Source organism: Aythya fuligula, chromosome 24, assembly GCF_009819795.1.
Source record: "Aythya fuligula isolate bAytFul2 chromosome 24, bAytFul2.pri, whole genome shotgun sequence".
NCBI classification, from domain to species: Eukaryota; Metazoa; Chordata; class Aves; order Anseriformes; family Anatidae; genus Aythya; species Aythya fuligula.
In genome coordinates this window covers 2,868,714-2,887,520 of record NC_045582.1, presented here as the reverse complement: position 1 = coordinate 2,887,520, position 18,807 = coordinate 2,868,714, and the positions used below count along the sequence as shown (strand labels likewise).

Sequence of the window (18,807 nt, the reverse complement as noted above, 5' to 3'; positions counted from 1 at the left end):
AAGGGCAGGCTGGACCCCAACCCAAGGCAGGATGTGTTGTCAAGGCAAGAGGGAAACTGCAGCCTTGCCAGTGTGCCTGCAGCCCTTCTGAGATCCCTCGGAGCCTGGGAGGGTTTCTGCTGCCCTGGGCAGCAGCTGAGTCCAGCCAGGGGTGGCCGTGTTCCCTTGGCTGAGCCAACACAGGAGCAGTGATGTGATCCCACCCAGGGTTGCTCCTGAGACATGAGGTTTCCTTCTTCGTGATCCCGTGCTTGGTCTTAGTGGGTTGTGGACACCAGGAGCTCCTCCTGAGCGTCTCCTTGCCCCGTTGTCCCCAGGCAATGCTGGCCCCACCAGCTGTGAATTTCTGCCGTGTCAGAGTCTAGAACATACCTTGTGCCAGCCCCGAGGTTAAAAGTCAGTAAAATAAGGGTTATTCCTTCCTTTTGTTTTCCAAAGCGTTCCATGCTCTATTAATTTATGAAATAAATAGATTGTTTTGTTTTGTTTTTGTCGGTTTGTTTGTTCAACCAATAAAGCCCTGTGTAGCACGATGTATTTGAGCACTTACAGGTAAATTTTTGTATGGCATACGCTGGAGCGTGCCCTGCATTTAGGGCTGGCGACTAGATTTGTCGATGACTGAGGGTTGCAGAGCTGAGATCGCAGCTCTGAGGCAGGAGCGGCCAGCTGCTGCACTTCAGGAGTGAATTATTCTTACTCCTTTTGCGTTAAATCTGCTCGGAGTTGTGGTGCACTCTGCCTGCACCGGGGGCACTCCTGCTGTTATATTCACACACACTGGAGCGTGCGTTTTTATGACCCAGGAGTTATGTGCCGTAACTACTCAATCCAAATTACAGCTTTTTTACAGAGTGTTGAAAATCAGGCTCTCAAAATCCTGGAAAAAATGCTAACTGTTGGCAAAAGATCTGAATTCTCCAGCTGAACTTGAACGCGTGCAGTTGTTTAACCCAGCCTTCCTTTAACATATACAGCTGTGGTGTTTCTTTCTTTTCAGCAGCTTCCCGAGCCGTTTGCTCAAGCTTTTTGTTTTTTCCTCCCATTGCTTATCATGCCTCTAGACTAAGGGTAAAGAAGAGGTTTTTGAGTTCCAGAGCTTTGCATTCCTTGCTGAGCCGTGCCTGTGTTTGCATGCAAAGCCATCGCCTCCCCTCCAACTATTTTAATCATTTCAGAAAGGGTGGGTCATCAGGCATTTGGCAGCGGGCTCCTTTTATATAGCCGAGGTGGAGTCAGCCAATGACCTGCAAGCCTGGAAAATTTTGCAGGGCAGTTTCACTGGACAGCTTTGCAGAGCTGTGCCATTTGAATTTCAGCACAGACCTCCGCACACTGTGCTCTCCATTTCTGGCGTGTCTCCCAGCACAGAGTTTAGCTGAGGCTCGGGTTTAGTTTTCCCTCCTCTCTCTCCCTGCAGTGACAGCGTCCCCGGGCTGTGCTAGCCGAGCGATCATGGAGGATACTACTTTGCAGATCATCGAACCACCAACCGCTTCCGAGGCCTCGGAGGAGCAAACGCCCGAAGAACCCATCAAATCAGACCAGATCAACGGCGTGATGGTGCTGACCCTTCTGGACAAGATCATCGGGGCAGTGGATCAGATCCAGCTGACCCAAACCCAGTTGGAGGAGAGACAGCAAGAGATGGATAGCGCAGTGACCAGCATCCAAGGAGAGCTAACCAAGCTGACGAAGGCGCACACCACCACCAGTAACACCGTGAACAAGATGCTGGAAAAAGTGCGCAAGGTGAGCGTCAACGTGAAGACGGTTCGGCAGAACCTGGAGAAGCAAGCTGGGCAGATAAAGAAGCTGGAGGCCAACGAAGCGGAGCTCTTGAAACGCAGGAATTTCAAAGTCATGATCTACCAGGTAAGGAGCTATTCCGTGACTTCTGTATGTTCTGGCAGTGGGTGTTTTCATTCCCGATGGCTCTGACACACTGCACGGTCCACTACTCGCCCCAGTTCCCCTGACTGGCTGCTGTTCCAAAGGGAGGTGGGTCTGAAATAGCTCCCATTCATGTTTCAGTGCCGTCTGTGTGTCCTAAGACAGAGTTGCTGCATTTAACAGGAATTTTAATGAAAGCAGCGAGAACGGCCCTAAGCACTTCTTGCAAGGGACTAGGAGTATCAAAATAACCCGATTTGCTGCTTAACTGAAAAAACAAACAAACGAACGAACAAAAAGCAGGAATGCACTGGGTTCAGGGGGTGTCTGTGGTAAATCTGTCCACTAACGTCTTTTCTACTGAGGGGCAACATGTGTAGTGCTACGTGGAGAGCGGTAATATTTCAGATTTGGGACATGCATTTCATAACAACAAGACAGAGTAACCCCGGCACCGGGGTTAATCTCACTGGCTAGGACAGAGCCATTAGAGAAAATACAGAACAATTGCATGAGCTCATTAGTTCTTGGGTCTGCCTTTGCCATTGTGTTTGAACTATTTCCATGTTCTCGTTACTGTAACCTGCACGTCTGGAGTCCCCTTATTGTCTAATTACTGTAACAGCTTTAATTTGCTTCATGTTCATCCCCCGTGTTAAGGGTTGGGTTTTTCCTTTAATATTAAACAAGAGGAGAAGGAGGAATATGTTTCTCTCCTTTCCTGTTTGAAGTTAGTCATCCTTGTCAGAGCAAATTCTCATATTGGTCATGAAAGAAAAGTGAGTGAAATAGTTAATGGTTCAGCTAGAAGCCTCGGGGTTAGTACTAGACAGCGACAGGGACAAATAGAGAAGTGTCTGGTGCTGATCCCGGGAAGAGAGAGAAGAAAACCAGAAAAAAAAATGGAAAACATTTCTCACTACAGTGTTTGAAGGGAGAGCTGATCATAATAGGCTCAGGAATCTAACAAGTGTGGGGCCTGTGTAACTCGCTGAATCAGAGCTTAAGCATTTGTAGTTTCATCGTGCCTGAAAGGCTGAAACACGCGAGCATATTCAGATCCTGCGGGCAACCTAACCAGCTTTATAGCTGCATTTATTGCAAGCTCTTTAAAGGCTTTCTTGGGAAGACCGACCTAACCGTGGAAAAAATATGATAGAACTCTAAATGTCCTGCAGAAGCCACAAACGTTACAAAATGAGAAGAGTGAAGGGAATTGTTTAAACAAAACATTCCTTGTGGTTATGGAAATAGGTAGGAAGTTGGCAAGCTCCTGGGTCCTTTGGAAGCATCATAAATATTGGCAGATCGTCATTTTGTGAGCTGTTCATTTTGGTTTGGAGTTGCTCATCAATGTAGAATAAAATTTGTCTTCGAATTTAAAAAAACAAAAAACCAAAAAACAGCTTCTAAAGGAAACCAGGGGCAAAACTGACACTGATGCAATGAGGCCAGAACAACTTCTGAGGGAATCAGATGAGGGGGAACTGCAGCAGGGATTTTATAATAAAATCCACGATGGGTTTTTGATGTGTGAATACTAGAAAGAGCTAGGCAATAAGAATATTAATGTGACTGAGTAACAAATGCTGTTATCTAGAGTACTCTTGTGCTGTGTTGCTGTGACAAAGGCAGACCCATGCACCGAGTATTTTGATTGCAGGATTAGGACCACAGGGAATCCCCTCAGCAACTGTGATGTGTTCTTGCAGTCCTCTGCAGTGTAACCACTGCTCTCTGCATACAACAGAAACACAGAATTTAGGAAAATATTCCTAAACTACATCAGTCTACAGCCTGTCTCAGAGCTACGATGATTATTTCTCATATAGAAAACTGATTTATTTTTCATAGCTGCATTAATCTGTAGATTGAACTCCATAAAAAGGTCACTACGAGATTTTCATTGTACGGAAACCCAGACGGTGTGGCTCAGTGTAAGGAAAAATCATCTGTTGGATGTAAGAGTCGCTCTTACTGGTGGAAACCTTCTATTCTATGGAAGTTAAACATTTGGGGGGATTTGGGAAGTTTTGTTTTAGGCTTTGGGGAGATTTATCCTACCTTGTTTTTTCCTGGGACAACAGCGTTTGTAGAGTTTGCATCTTACTGTGGTTATGGAGATGCCAATCTTCAGAAATTTCTAACACAGGCTGACTGGGAATTGCAGGGATTTGCCAAAACAACAGGTTACAATTTTGTGTATTGATTTATTCATCTGTACATTTTATTACTGCCAGTAATTCTAGGCATATCAATGACAAGAGTGGTACTTTGTCTGGAATTATGCAGAACAGATTATTCTAGTGCATTTAAATAGCAAAACTCGACAAGGATAGACGTGGTAGTTTTTGTGTATACATCGTAGAGGCATTTATCAAACCAAGGATGACGTTGTGCTGCTTTACTGATATCAGACAATGCTGTTTGTTGCAAGAAGCCTTACTGATTATGCCCAGATTACCCATTTACTAATATCCTCCTGTGTTTCAGTCTTAACAATTAAATATTTGCAGTGTATTAACAGTATTATAAAACCAACGCTTTGCAGTGGGCTGCACCCTGGGGTTTTAAATGTGGAAAATGCATTTTTTTCTTAACCATGTCTATCATAAAAACAAAGAAACTGCCAAAGTGCAAAATAACTTTTGTCTAATTCAGCGTTTCGCTTCTTAAGATCCAACCACCTTTCAAAGTTTAAGTTATGTAATTTAATCAGTTCTGTCATGGGGAACAACGTTATTACTACTTTCTAACTTAGAAAAAAATGTCTTTGGAAAGCTGTGATTAACTTCCATGTGTAATTGCATTGTCAGTTGCTGTGGATAAAAATGCAAAGATTTATTAGTCTTCTCTTTTGGACAACGAGACAAACTCGAGACACCAGATATTACATAAAAACAGCGACGGCTATTTTCAAGCAAGGTAGCTGAGCAGAACAGTCGTCATGCTCTAAACAGATTTAATATTGCACAATTCTAAGGTCTGAAGAAAAGGTGTTACAGACAAATCAGCTCTTTCCAGGTTATAGATTTTTGGTTCTTCTCTCAGCGATGAATGCTGAGTCTCCAGCAGCTATGGAAGGGACTATTTCAGGAGTGCAAATAAGACCTTTTGGCACCTTGAGAGAAGAGGTCAAACTGTATGCAAGTGCTAGATTTTGCTAGCTGTTAGCTTAGGAAGAAGTGAAAATCAAATTGTGTTTGGCTTGACCTGTGGAGATGAGCGTAAAGCGCGTCTGCGTTCGTTTCAGACTTTGGGGCAAAAAGTACAGTACTGAAAATCCCATCCGCGGGGGCCTGCTAAGGCCTTAAACAGAATGTTTAATGCAAGGCATTAAACAGAACGGTTACAGACATTGCCTGCAGCGACAGATGGAGGCACACTCGCCTTTGCCCGTTTTCTGAAATGCACTCTGGCCTGGTTTTGTCAGGGGCTGCTCTGATCTCTGCCGAGGTAAGACTTTTCCTACGGACTTAGCTTGGGCAATTAGATCCTTGAGAATGAAACTGGAAAAAAAACAAACAACAAAACTCCTCCAAGTTGCCACATCTTCTGGTTCTGAAAATGAGGCTACTGAAAAAAGGTGACAACACTCATGTGAACAGAAGTTCAGCGTTCTTATCAGGATCAGGACTTTCCTTCCTAAAACGTTTGCTGTCGGATGACTGCGTGTGTTTGTTAGCAGCACGTACAGAGCTCCTCAGGACTCCTTTTGTGCCTCCTGTCCCAGGCTCCTGCCTTGCAGAGAAATTAGGACACCAAGGTATCAAATCCGGTTAGAGTGGCTGCTAATGAAAACAAAACGGAGTGACTTCATCCCAAATATCCTGGGTTTAGACAGAAGAAACTGGGCTGGTTACTGCAGTTCACAGTGAAATAATGGGAGCCTAAGGCACAAAGCCGTGCGCTCAGGCCAGGCTGTGCCTCATTCATCTGACGAGCAGCACGTGTCAGCAGTTATGTAAGCACGGGATTTTTCCTCCAAATGTTTTTTTTTTTTTGACAATTAAACCTATTCCTGTAAATGTCAAGGGCCTGCTTTTCTTACAGCCAGACGTCTGACTGCTTGCAGCCCTCGGCACACGCATTAGGTGTTGAGTTTCTGAAATGTGCCGGTCCTTTATTTTGAGGCCTATGTGGGAGCTGAGCTCTAGGGAGAGTCTGGCTCCTGATGTACAGCTTCGTTTATATGAAATAGCAATTCCGGATGGTTTCGCAGGGTCGGAAGCTCCTGCAGGACTTCTCTGCTCATTGTTTGAACCCAGCAGCTCCTCAGAGCCCCGCAAGGAGCAGAGTTTCCCGGGGAAGGGCCGGGTGGTTGCTGCAGCAGGGCCGAAAGTGACCGCCGGCGGCACAATGAGCGGGGTAGGTAGGGCTGCACGGGGAGGTATAAATAGCACAGCTTGGCTTTTTGTGCCTCCTGTGGGCCTTATACGGACGGCAGCAGTAGGATCCCAGGGAGGAGGGATGAATTTCAAACCCACGCCTTGCTGTGGAGGATTCGGAAGCCAGATCTGAGCTTTTTGGGGGCTGCGATCCCCAAAGCAGAGCGTGGGGCTTGGGGTTTGGTGAGGAGAGCCACGGCAGCACAGGCAGCTCCTGCCTCTGCAGCAGCTGCACCCAACTTCCCTGGGGCTGCTGCTTTTCTCCCCATCCTCAGCAGCATTTCGGCTGCCCCCAGCCACGGTTTTGTTTCAAATTAGTTGTTCCGAAATGAAAACTGGATGAGGCTAAGGACAGCAGACGGTTTGTGATAACCAGAGCGATCTGCCATCCCAAATAACAGCCCATGTGCCTTATAGAGCTTGGATTCAGTGCAGTTTGCCCAACTACCGGCATCTTTGCTGTGCGAATATCAGCCCAGAAAGCTGTTGTATCTTCACTTTTGTTCTGCTTTTGCCCACGAAAGCAGCAAAATGAGATGTGAAAAAATGCCAGCCGAGGGGAAGGGGGGAAATATTGTTCCAGTCATTTCCTTTGGGCTGCAGCCCCGAATTCAGCTGTGTTCTCTCTCCATGGTAAGGGCACCGTGTTGGCATCCTGATGGGCAACGATGCCTGCATATTCTCTGCGTGTTGCTGAATTATAAGAGTCCCAAGATAATAGTTCAGAGGAGACTGTGCCTCTGAAGGATTTCAGGATGTTAATGGCTCTCATTTCCAGGGTTCTCCTCAGTGCAAATTGTCATTCTTTCTACCAAAAGACAGCTCTGGATCATGGGTTCCTCTGTTGCAGCTCGGAATCAACCTCATTAATATTTCATCACTCAGGTATTATTTATAAGCAGCTAGTGCCAGGGCTGTTTGTTTTGCTGAAACCTTTTCAGCACTACAGTCACACACTGAGCTGTGCAGCAATAAATCATCTCAGAGCAAAGGGCCAGAGGTTTCTCGGCCAGTTGAGATAGGGTTAGATTTGATTTTCAGTGGCTCATAAAAATAAAACCAAAGGTAATATTCCTTCTAATCACATATTCCTCTCGCAGGCGTCTCTTGTGCCTTCCAGCAGTGGATCTGAGCGTTTGTCACCGTGTCTGTGATGCCAGCAGGGCCACTGCACTCAGCAGAATAACCCAGAGCAGAATTTGCCCGCAGTGCTCACTGGGCAAGGTGGCCGGTGTGCTCATTTCCAGTGAGATCGCAGTTCATTTTCCCAGTCGTAAGCTAGATGAGAGTGCTTAGCAGGCACAAATCAACCCATCGAGGCCACGTGTAACCCAGTTTGCAGGTCTGGGATTAGAAGTCAAAAGGGTTCAAGAAGCTGGCCTGTGCTCAGCCTGCGCCACCTCCCTGGAAGGGAGTCCGACCAGCGGGTGGTGGAGGCTGCTTGGTGCAATGGGCCCTGCAGGACACTGGAAGGGATGCGAGCATCGTGCACGAAGCAGTGTTCCCACATATTATCTCCGTTTCTCCCATTTTAGTTGCTCTCATGCTTTGGAGTAAGCACGACGTGCTAGTTGGCAAGCTTCCCCTGCGTCCTCCAGCATTACTCACAGACAGGCTCTGAGCTGCTCGTGGCTGAGTCACAGCGCGCTCGCTCCAGCCCAGCTCCAGGCAGGGCACGCTCCTTTCTGCAGGGCTCTGCGGGTGCAAGGAGCGAGAGGCTAAGCTCCAACAGAGCCATTTTTCCAAAAAGCTCATTGGGGGTTTTTCCTGCGTCTTCGTGGAAGCTGCTTATTGCTCTGCTGCACTGGCCAGAAGCACAAAATGCTGTTTGTAACCAAGCAGTGAGTAGAGATGGATGCAGTTTCCACTCTGATGCATCTGTGACCAGCATAAAGCATGGTACTGCCTCCTAGGCTTTGAGGCAACACGCTCAGCCTTCTTTTTCCTGTTTAGGATAACGTTGTCCTCTTAGTTCTGGAAGATTTTCTGCAAGTTATGAAGTATCTGAGGAATCCTGCCCAGCGCTGTCCAGCTGCGAGATAAGACAAAGACCAGAGACAAAGATGCTCCGTGTCAGTTAGGGAAAATCAGATATTTGGAACAAAAAGTCTCAGGATGTTTAGTCTGTACCTGGCACGTGAGGATGCAAATGTCAGTATCAGCACCGATCCATCTGCCTATCATCTGCAAGGCAAGCCCCATCTTTATTGGTTTGCTGTTCAGAAATAGGTCTGGAGTTATTAATCAGCTGGGACAGGTTTATCCGGGAGGAGCCAGTTGTGCAAACAGACTGATAATAGAATCAAAACGTTTTTCTTCTGACAGGGAGGAAAAAAAAAAAAGCCTTTTCTCTCCGCAGTCTATTTATTTGGCTGTTTCCTACAGACCTGCCTTTCTTCTGACTCACTGTTAGGCAAAAGCATTTTTTCCAAACACAGCCTCCTTCGCAGCGAGGACTCCCTGCACCGTTCCTCCCTGGCTCTTCACCATCAAGTTTGAGCTTGCTCCAGCGCCTGTACCAAGCTGCTCGCTCTCACCAGCTAATGAAGAAGATACGGCCTTTTAAGAGATAACTTCTAGGACACAGCGTAACTAGAGATGCTCGCTCGAAAACGGTGCCAGAAAGATTGCACAATGCCCAGAATTACAGAGGGTAGAACGGCTTCTGCCAGTCAGGGGGATGCTGCTTGAGAAGGAACTAGTTTGTCCCTTTAACACTTATCTAATCTCAACCTATTTTGCTTTTTCCCCTCATATTTTAGAGCTTTTCCTTGGTCTCAGCAGCATCGTCCTGGTAACTTCTCACTGCAGCGCTCAGTTGTCTTCTTGCAAAGGATTCAAAGCTTCTCTTTTTCTGGACCTCTTGCGACACTATTGGAGATAAAATCCATCCGACTTTTGGAACGTAAGAGTCAAAGCCAAGCTCGTTGCATTTTGGAGGGGTTAATTTCACATGCCAGCTGCTCCCAGGGCTGCTGAGTTGCCACCCGCTGTCCCCAGGATGTGCTTAGCAAACGAGAGAGGTTCCGATGTTGCGGGGAGCGTGTTTGCTGCGTCGCTGAGCGGAGCTGGCTGAGCTGCTGGGCATTGTCCAGTTGGTTCAGGGCATTGTCAGTGCTCTGACAAAGCCGGGTGGATGATTCTGGAAGCGCACACGGCTTTTTCCATCTCTCCAGCCCGTGTGTTTGAGTTAACAACTACAGGCTTTTACAGCCTCTGTCTTTTCAGAATCTCACACATCGAAACACACTCTGGTTTCGGCTACACCCCAACAAAGTGGGGATGTCGCCAGCATAACTTACCTCAAACCACTCTAAACAGCAGTGTGAAAAAAGACCAGAATCTGACCTGAAAGCAGCATTTAATCACACAATTTGTGCGAAATCACAGCAGGGATTCTGCGTTTCCTAGGGCTTGTTGTGAGGTAGAGGAAGATACTCTTCTCATAAATCTTTGCTGACTGTCTTTTCTGTCACATTTTGCTGCCTGCCTTCTCCCTTTGCTAAATCCCGCCGTGCCTTTCCTTTCTGCCTGCGCTTACACTAACGGGGTTACGTTTGTTGGCAATATTCCTAACCAGATCGGCCAGCGGGGAGACAGTAAGTTTTTCCACTGTGGTTCCTTTCCACGGGCCATTGAAATGCCGTTTTCCTCACCTCAGCCCGCGAAGATGCAGAGCGTGCCCTGCGAGCCTGCGCCAGGGACTGCCCTCTGAGCCCTCTCCAGGAACTCTTCCCTCCGCCCGTGCTGCCCAAAGTGCCGTGGCCCAACCCAGCAGAAGACATGGGAGGAGGCAGCAGTCTTAGGGCCTCGGAGGAGAACCCCTGAAGATTGTTTTGAACCTCTCCTGAACCTCTGCAAGCTGCTAATTCCAGCGCTTTCGCCTTCCCCACCTAGCTGAGGCTGCTGCAAGCCCGTAGACCCGCAAGGCTGATCCTTGCAGCTGCCAGAAGTGCCTCTGCTTGTCGACTAATCCGCTCGCTGTTCGCTGCATGCTGCTGCCAGTGTTAGGACGGGAGCTGAGGAGCTGTCGTTTTCTCTCAGGCATTACAGGACTTCTCTCATGCTACCTCTGCCGTCAGGGAGGGAGGCACTGCCGGATGGCTTGCACAGAGGACTGGCAGCCAGGTGCTGTTGGCCCCGTTAGTCGTGCAGGGGCTGGGCAAATCCTTCCCGTTTTCTGAGCCTTGGTTTCTCCCTCTGAAATCCAGACCTGATCATACCGACCTCCTCAGACTCGCCGTAAGGTTTTTCATGGGTGTTTGTGAAATGGTTTGGAGTCGGCTGGTGGTGGTGCAGTGCCCTGCTGTGCTTCTTTTTGTTGTGTGGCTGCTGGAGAGAACATCTCAACGTCCAGCTGCCTGCACTAGGGGTGAAATTTTGTGTTTCTCACTTCTGTGTGACATGCTGTCCTGTCGGAGGGCTGGATTGTACGGCCACTGCGTTCTAGGGGAAAGGACCAGAAAGGGAGCCAGGCAAAGGTGAACTCAACGCAGCAATCTGGGGATCTGGCAGAAGCTGCCAGGGAAAACTTTTCCTTTTCAAGACAAGATATCTAAACTGAGAAGCAAACAAAACCCCGCAGTTATCATTAGTGATACAACAGGAGTCTGAACGCAATTGTCTCCCACGTAAAAGCCTTTGCCAGCAAGGTGCCGAAAGAAGAAAGCCCAGCCTTCCTCTCTTCCACGCAGGGCATCTTTATGTCCCCGAGCTCTCCTAGGTGGCCATCAGGCATTGCTGATATGCAGAAATCCCTCAATCCCCCTTCCCTGGATGCTGGTGGCAGGTCAGCCCAGCGGAGCATCCTCAGAGGATGCAGGTCGCGCGGCTGTGGGAGCGCACAACTTGTCCTTCTCTGGCAGGGCTCAGCCTGACCTGGAAGGCTGCCTTCTGCCCAGATGCTTGTAATTCCTCCCGCAGCCTCCCCCGGGCCACAGCTTGTCTGCCCTGCCCTGGGTGGGCAGGGGAAGGGCGCAGGGGGTGCAGGAAGCTCAGGCTCAGCCACCGCCAGCCAGGATCGGCCCCTTTTGGTCACAGGAGGATGGGGGGGATGCGAGCGGGTCGTGTTCTGCATGTTCCAGCTGCATGTCGACCAAACCCAACCCCGTGTGCTCTTGCAGTTGTGTAAAAATAGCTGAGCGAAATGAGTTGCAGATGTGATTAGCATGCGCGTGTGAAAAATGCCTCAGTCCTTCCATTAAACCTCCAAACTGGAGATCGGACCGGCTGGGAGTGCTGGGGCTCTTTTTTTTTTTTATTATTTTTTTACATGCTGATAAAACGAGCCTCTATCCAACAGCAATCCAGGGCCCCTTCAGGAGCTTCGGGAGCGTTCCCCAGGTCTGTTGGCGATTCCGCAGCCCTTCAGGAGCTCTGCAGGGCTGGGAATACAGCTCAGCTTTGTGTCTCATTGCCCCGCGGGTGACAAGGGCAGTGTTTACTTGTGTTGTGGCAACCAGGAGGAATGTGCAGGGCCCGAACGGGCCGGCGGCTGACTCACTGCGAGGGAACTCGGGGCTCCAAAACCGAGTCAGATAAAAAAGCCCACTTAGCGGAGCAGAGCGGAGATCGAGCAGCTTTGAACTGCTTGAAGCAGAACCAACACGGAGCGCTTCAGCCCCCTGCCAGCTGGCAGCCAGCTGGGGTCGGTGCACGAGCCCCTCCTGGGTGCCCCCGGGTCTCCAGGCGGGCAGGCTGCCGGTCCCACGAGCTGTGCAAGCGGGCAGGGAGCGTCCCGAAGCGAGCTGCTTCCCCAGGGAGCTCCGTGCCGAAGGGACAGTGTGGCCACACGTCAGATTCGGGGTGGCAGGCTGTAAAGGGGGCAAGTAAAGTGGAATGGGCAAATTGGAACGGGCAAACCGAAGCTGGAGCTGAACCTTTCCGTGGAGCACATCGGGTTGGAAGGAGCTCGGTGCTCGGTTCAGCACATGCACAGGCGCACGGTGCTGGGCGTACCCGCGCTGCGTGCACAGAGCGGGAAGATTTCTGTTGTCTCGGGTGAAAAATCTGCTGCGAAATCTTGTTTACCCGCTGTCTTTGTGCCAGCTGGCCTCAGGCTGCCTCAGAGACCAGGGTTGGTTTGCATCTGGCGATGGGGAGGGGGCGTTCGAACACCCCACCACGCAGGGATGCCAAGAGCCAGGGCTTTGGGCTCGCCCACTTCAAGGGTCAGCGTTTTCCCAGTAAAAATAGAGCGGTTGGAATGCCTGCTGTTAAAAATGTGGCTCGTCTGGATGGGTCATGAGCGCAGCAAAGCGCACGCAGCACAGAGCCTTGCCCTGAGCAGGGATTTGCCCGGCAGCCACCCATGGACCCGGGATGGTTCCTGATTGTTCCTGCAGATCCCCATTGTCCCTCGCTGCTGTCACGGCGTGGAGCAGGGGGATGTCAAGTTGGGAAAGCGACCCAAATGAAACGCTGCTGAGAATCCAGCAGCTGTCCTCCAGCTGGCTATCTACCAGGTCAGGCTGAAGAAGAGAAAGGGGAAGAAATGTAGGAATTGTACCAGAAATCATAAAAAAGAGAGGTGCTGTCCTGAGCCCTCAAGCTGGCCTGAAGGCCCTGCAGTGGGTACGGTGCCCCCTGGCCACCCTGGCTTCATTTTCAGGCCCTGCTGGAAAGGGAACGGGGGAGAATTGCAAAGGGTTCCCCAAACACAGCTGGAGGTGAGCTCTAGGAAACGGCCCGGGGTTGGGGTTGGGGTGTGGGATCCTCCTTATGGAGAGAGCTGTGCGGAGACTGAGCAGGAGGGTGCCCCGAGAGAGGTGCGGAGGCTGAGTCCGCAGCGCCTCTGGGCTGTAAATGGGTACGGTCTGGGGGAATTAGGGTCAAATTAGGGAATTAGGCAGCTGCTCTTCTCAGAGTGCAATGGGATGGGCTGCCGAGAGCGGCATCTTCACCCCAGCTCCGGAGCAAGGCTGCCCAGGGGGAACCGCCAAGGCTGTGAGGGGAGCAACTTGAGGTGGGTGTCGGGAGGGACATCACAGCTGCCTCTGCAACCCGTCCATTGGAAAAATTCAGTGAGAAGACAAAATTGGATGGTCCCAACACCAAGGAAGGCGGTTATCTTACGTGGCAGGCGTGGGGGCTTTGTGCTGGTGTTTCTTTTTGGACGCACATGCTCTGGAGTTAACAAGGGGCCGATAGGCATCGCAGCGCGCAGGATATGGCCCATTTCCAGTGACAGTCGTGCCAGGGGGAGCAGGGGATGCCTTTGTTCTGGCTCATTGTGTGGACACGGAGGGAAGGAAGTGCTGGAGTTCCTGATGTTCTTGGCTCCGTGGGGCCAGGGGCTGCGCGAGTCTCGGGGATTGCTCCAGCAGGTGTTGTTGTGGAGGACGTGGTCCCTGCTTCCTAGCGGTGGGAATTTACTCCGGCCTGACCCGGCTCTCTGGAGAGCATGGGCATTGTTTTCTCCTGGAGCGGCGAACCAAATGGAGAAAACACATGTTGGCTGCGTCACCTTAACCTCCAGAAAGCAGCTGAGACCTGAGCCGAGGTTTCGGGGGGTGAAGAGCTTTGTCCACTGCAGCTTTCTGTTCAAATCAAATCCAGGAACGGGACCCCAGGCGTCGCACTCTGACCACGGACACTGCGACCCCGCTCGCCTTCGCTGAGCCAGCTGCTCCGTGGCACTGACTTGTCACCGTTCACACACTTGTCCTCAGATCCCCTCTCATTTCTAGACCTGCTTGCCCAAGGAGCAGCGCTGTTCTTGGGGGAAGAATGAGAAAACAACCGAAAACATCCGACGTTCGCATTCCATCGGCGTGGCGTGCGAACACGCTGTCCCTTCTGGCACCGCACGAGGGGTCGTGATGTCCCCAGCCACCGCGGGCCCGCCGGGCTGGCGCAGAGACAGCACTGAAGAAACCTGCACAGAAACAGGTCTGGGACCTGTCCCCTGGGGCTGTTTTGATGTGTGATGTCCTGGCCCTTGACATCTGCGTGGCTCGTTGGCTTGCGGTGCAGTGGCCACAGCCGGTGTTGTGCTGGGCCCCCTGTCCCCTCCAGAGCCGAGTGGCACCTGGGTGTCCTGCTTTCCCGTCGTCTTCTCCAGCTCTCAATCCATCGGAGTCCTCTCCAGATCTCAGCCCCGCTGAGTTTTCTCCCGATCTCAACCCCGCTGACTCCTCTCCGTGCACGCTGTGGGTGAGGGCAGGCCGTGCCTCCTTGCTGCTGGCTTTCTGGCAGCGCTCGGCTCACTGCTCCCCGCCTGGCCCTCCCAGCTCCGTAGGTTAAAACAACTCGGGCAAGAAATTTCTGGGCCGCGGGCTGCAGCCCCGCAGCTGCGAGGCTTTGTACAGTGAGGGGCTATTTCCAGCCTGCGCTGGGAACACCGAGGTGATTCATTGCGGCAGGGCCGCACGCTATGTGCTGCTCGGATGAAAAACAATCCTGCCCCAGACCTGTGCCCCTCTCCTGGCCCGAGTGCCTCTCCTGGGCACACGCTTGTCCTCTGCCACGGGGATCACGGACTTGGCTGACCCAGGGGAGCGGAGAAGCTGAATGAATTTGCCTCCTGTCCCCAGCAGAGACCGCGTAACCCCGCTGAGCCTCAGGACCCGTTGCTTCTGCCTCCGTTGGATCCAGGCTCAGACAGAGCCCCGACCGACATCCCCAGCGCTGAAATGGGAAAAACAGGGCTGCAGGCTCCGTCCCGGGGGATGGCCCAGCCCCACATCTGGATCCCTGCAAGCCTTGGGAAAGGCTGAGCGCAGACCCAGGGGTCGAGGCCAGGCTGGGCGACGTGCCCGGGGCTGGATTGTGCTGCCACCTGCAGCCCAGCACCACACTGGGATGGGCACTGGGAGAACTGGGAGGAGAAGATGAGCTGCGGGAAGGGTTTGGGTTGATGGGGAGGGGAAGGCGCAGGGGAGCACAACGTGGCAGAGGGGCTGAGGATGCTTCAGCAGCCTGTGTAAGAGCTGTGGCTGCAGCCTGTATGCCCACCGGGCAGACACAGCTCACATCCTTCACCCTGGAGGGGTCCCAGCCAAGAGATCAGGGCTGGAAAGGCAGGAATGAGGCAGGAGCCCTGGGTTTGGGAGCTTTCCGTGACAGCTTCCCAGTGCTTCGATGGCTCCAGCTCCCGGTCTCTGCTCCCACGCACGAGTGTCATTGCTGGGAGCTTCTTAGGTGCACAGCAGAGGTGTGCTGTGCTCCGGCACGCTGAGCTGTGAGCTGCAGGGCTACAAACAATGCCTGGCAGTTCCTCCCAGGCTCCTGCTGCCCGTCTCCATCCCTCTTTTGCTGCAGGAGCCTTGGGGCGGGGGGGAAGATGCAGCCCCAGAGCCGCAGCAGCAGCAGCAGCGTGTGCCTTGCAGGGCAGCTCTGCCCTGCCCTGCCTGCAGGTTTGTGCAGCTTTCGGGGCGAGCAGCCAGGATTCCTGGGCTGTCCCACTTGCTTCTTGCAAGGGAGAGGGATGGCGTGCAGCGGGAAGGAACTGGGAGGCTCTGGTTTTGCCCTGCTGTTTGCAGGGTTAGGGATTCTCCGTGGCTTGTCCTGCTGCCTCGTCCTCCCCATGTCCCTGTCCTGCGGCGTGGGCCATGGGCAGAGCAGCTTCTGCGTGTGGGGATCCGAGCAGCAGCCGGAGCCTGTTGGACTCAGGGGCTCTGGGATGAGGATGAAGCTGCAGGGACGGGGCTGTGGCAGGGGCAGAGGAGGAAGGGAAACGTCTCCAGTCCCGGTGCTCGCCCAGCCGGGGTGAGTGATGGGTTTGGAACCAGCCCAGCGTGCACGGAGAGGTGTACGGGAGCTGGAATACAGCAGAGCCGTAAGATGCAGTGGGACAGAGCTGATCCTCTTTAGAGTCATTTATCAGGTGATGGAGAGGATGAGCCCGGGTCGGAGGCTGCCTGGGTTTGCTCGGCCGTGAGTTGTCGCTGTGCTCGGCAGCACCACGGAGTGCGGCGGGGGCTGGCGAAGCTGGGTGCGTGTCTCACTGGCTCCGCTCTGTGTCTTGCAGGATGAAGTGAAGCTCCCATCGAAGCTGAGCATCAGCAAGTCCCTGAAGGAGGGTGAGAAGCAAGAGAAGGAAGGCGAGGGTGAGGAGGTGCCGGCTGGCGAGGACCACGCGGAGGAGGATCACATCCAGCTCTCCTCGGATGAGGAGGTGGAGATCGAGGAGATTATCGAAGAGTCAAGGGCAGAGCGCATCAAAAGGAGCGGCATGAAGAGAGTGGATGACTTTAAGAAGGCCTTCTCAAAGGAGAAGATGGAGAAGACTAAGCTAAAGACCAAGGAAAACCTGGAGAAGACCCGCCACAACTTGGAGAAGACCCGCCACAACCTGGAGAAGAGGATGAACAAACTGGGCACCAAGATTGTGACTAACGAGAGGAGAGAGAAGATGAAGACCTCTCGGGACAAGCTGCGGAAGTCCTTCACCCCCGACCACACCATCTACGCCAGGTCCAAGACGGCCGTCTACAAAGTGCCGCCCTTCACCTTCCACGTCAAGAAGATACGAGAGGGCGAGGTGGAAGTCAAAGCCACGGAGCTGGTGGAGGTCGGCGGAGAGGAGGGAGAAAACTCGGATCTGATGCGTGGGGAGAGCCCCGAGATGCACACGCTGCTGGAGATCACCGAGGAGTCCGACGCGGTACTGGTGGACAAGAGTGACAGTGAGTAGCACCCGCGGCAGCGCGGAAGGGTTGCGGACGGACGGCTGACCACGGAACCAGTCACCTTCTGAGATCTCTCCGCCCCGGTGCCCCGGGGGAAAGCGTACACCATGCCTCTTTACTACCCCGCAGAGCCGACGCCAATCCCCTGCCTGCTAGGACGAGGTGTATTTTATATTTTAGTTTTAGCACACAGGAACACTAGGAACATGGGACTGTTTTTTGTTTTTTGTTTTTTTTTTTTTCTTACACACGTCAAATCACCCTCGGAGACCATTCCTGCCACAGGCCTGCGTGAGAGCCTTCCAGCCACCGGCCCTGAAGACGAGCCCTGAGCGACGGGGACCCAGCCCAGCTGGAGAGAGTGCTAAAACCAAGATAACAACGGCTGTACACCTGGAAAACCCAAGTGCCTCTGAGAGCAAAGCCCTGGTGTCAAGAAAGCTTCGTGCCAAGCACCCTGCCCAGCCCACCGCACCCCAGCTCCCCCCACCAGGCTGAGCGGCCACCTCTGGGGGCAGCACGGCTCCGCGCTGCAGGAGGGGAGACCCGAGCAAATCCTGGGGGTTTGCAGAGCGAGGGCGAAGCTGTGTGAGCCCCGTGGCACGCAGGCGGGTCTGCTCTGCTCTCCCCTCCCGTGGCGGTGCCGGGACAGGCTCACCACGAAGCCCGGCTGCCACCACGTCCCCCAGACCCCTCCTGCTGCTGCTCCATGCAGCGCTGCCCTCGCAGAGGCAGGGTGGGCGCACGCTCCCGTGCTTGGGGTAACGGGCTGCCTGCCAAAACCCTCCCCGAGGCAGGGAGCACGCAGAGCTGGGGCGCTGCACCCCTCCTTTTTGGTGGCAGCGGGCAGCGAGGTGCCTGCTGGCTGGCTGGGGAGAGGGCGAAGGCAGGCGGCGGTGCTGGAGAACCCAGCAGCGGCTGCAATTTGTTGCAAGAAGGCGTTTGGGGTGTGCCAGCGCCTCGACCATCAGGGAGCAGCCCCGACACCTCGAGGATTTCTCAGCCCCTGCTTCCTCCAGGGGTCCCGGCAGGGCTCAGGCTCATTCCCTCCCCGTTTCCTGCTTCCCCGCCGCCGGCTTCGCTCCGTCCCCCGCAGCAAGGCAGCGCTCGCATCGCACCCCGCAGCTCGCGGGCACGGCCCCGGTTCCCCCGGGGCTGCCACGCTCCGGCTCTCACGCACGCAGCCAGCACCACGGCATCGCCCCGGCCCCGCAGGAGCCACGGGGAGGGCAGGAGGCCGCTCGCCTTCGGCAGCTTCGCCCCCGGGGAGCTGCGGACACACCGGGGCTGCTCCCGGCAGGCAGGGGAGGGATGTGCGGGGCTGTGCTCAGCACCCCGGGCTCAGCACCTTCCTTCCCGGCCCGCTCCCCCCCTCCCCGTGCAGCGGGGACGGCTGCCGCTGGCCCCACTAAATAGATAAACTTGCTTTTCCTCTCCGCATCGTTTCCCCTCTTCTTGTCCGGTGCCCCCAGCCCCAGGGGGGGGTCCTGCCCTGCTGCCCCGAGGGGACGAGGCGTCTGCCCCGGGAGACCCCCGGGATGTGGGGCTGGGGGGCGGCTGCGGGCAGGGGCCAAGGTGCGTGGGCTGAATGGGGGCTGCGAGGTGAAGGTTTCCCCGTGGCAGTGGGAGCAAAGCAACCGGCTCTGGGCCCTACAGACCAACCGGCTCCTGGTCCTACAGATCAACTGGGTCTCGGTCCTACAAACCAACGGGCTCCGGGCCCTACAGATCAATGGGCTCCTGGTCCTACAAGTCGATGGGCTCCCGGTCCTACAAGTCGACGGGCTCCCGGTCCTACAAATCCACAGGCTCCCGGTCCTACAAACCAACCATCTCCAGGCCCTACAACCCAACCGGTTCCGGACCCTGCAGACCACCTGGCTCTCAGCCCTACA

General features: G+C 53.5%; 1 protein-coding gene across 1 annotated transcript; it reads left to right on the top strand.

Annotated features, from left to right (window-relative positions):
• Window positions 1-1,274: 1,274 nt before the first annotated feature.
• Window positions 1,275-17,153, top strand: CAVIN1 (caveolae associated protein 1). Its single transcript, XM_032202785.1, has 2 exons — window positions 1,275-1,875; window positions 16,252-17,153. Exons 1-2 carry the CDS (start codon window positions 1,456-1,458, stop codon window positions 16,915-16,917), a joined length of 1,086 nt encoding a protein of 361 aa, XP_032058676.1. The 5' UTR covers window positions 1,275-1,455; the 3' UTR covers window positions 16,918-17,153.
• Window positions 17,154-18,807: the final 1,654 nt, after the last annotated feature.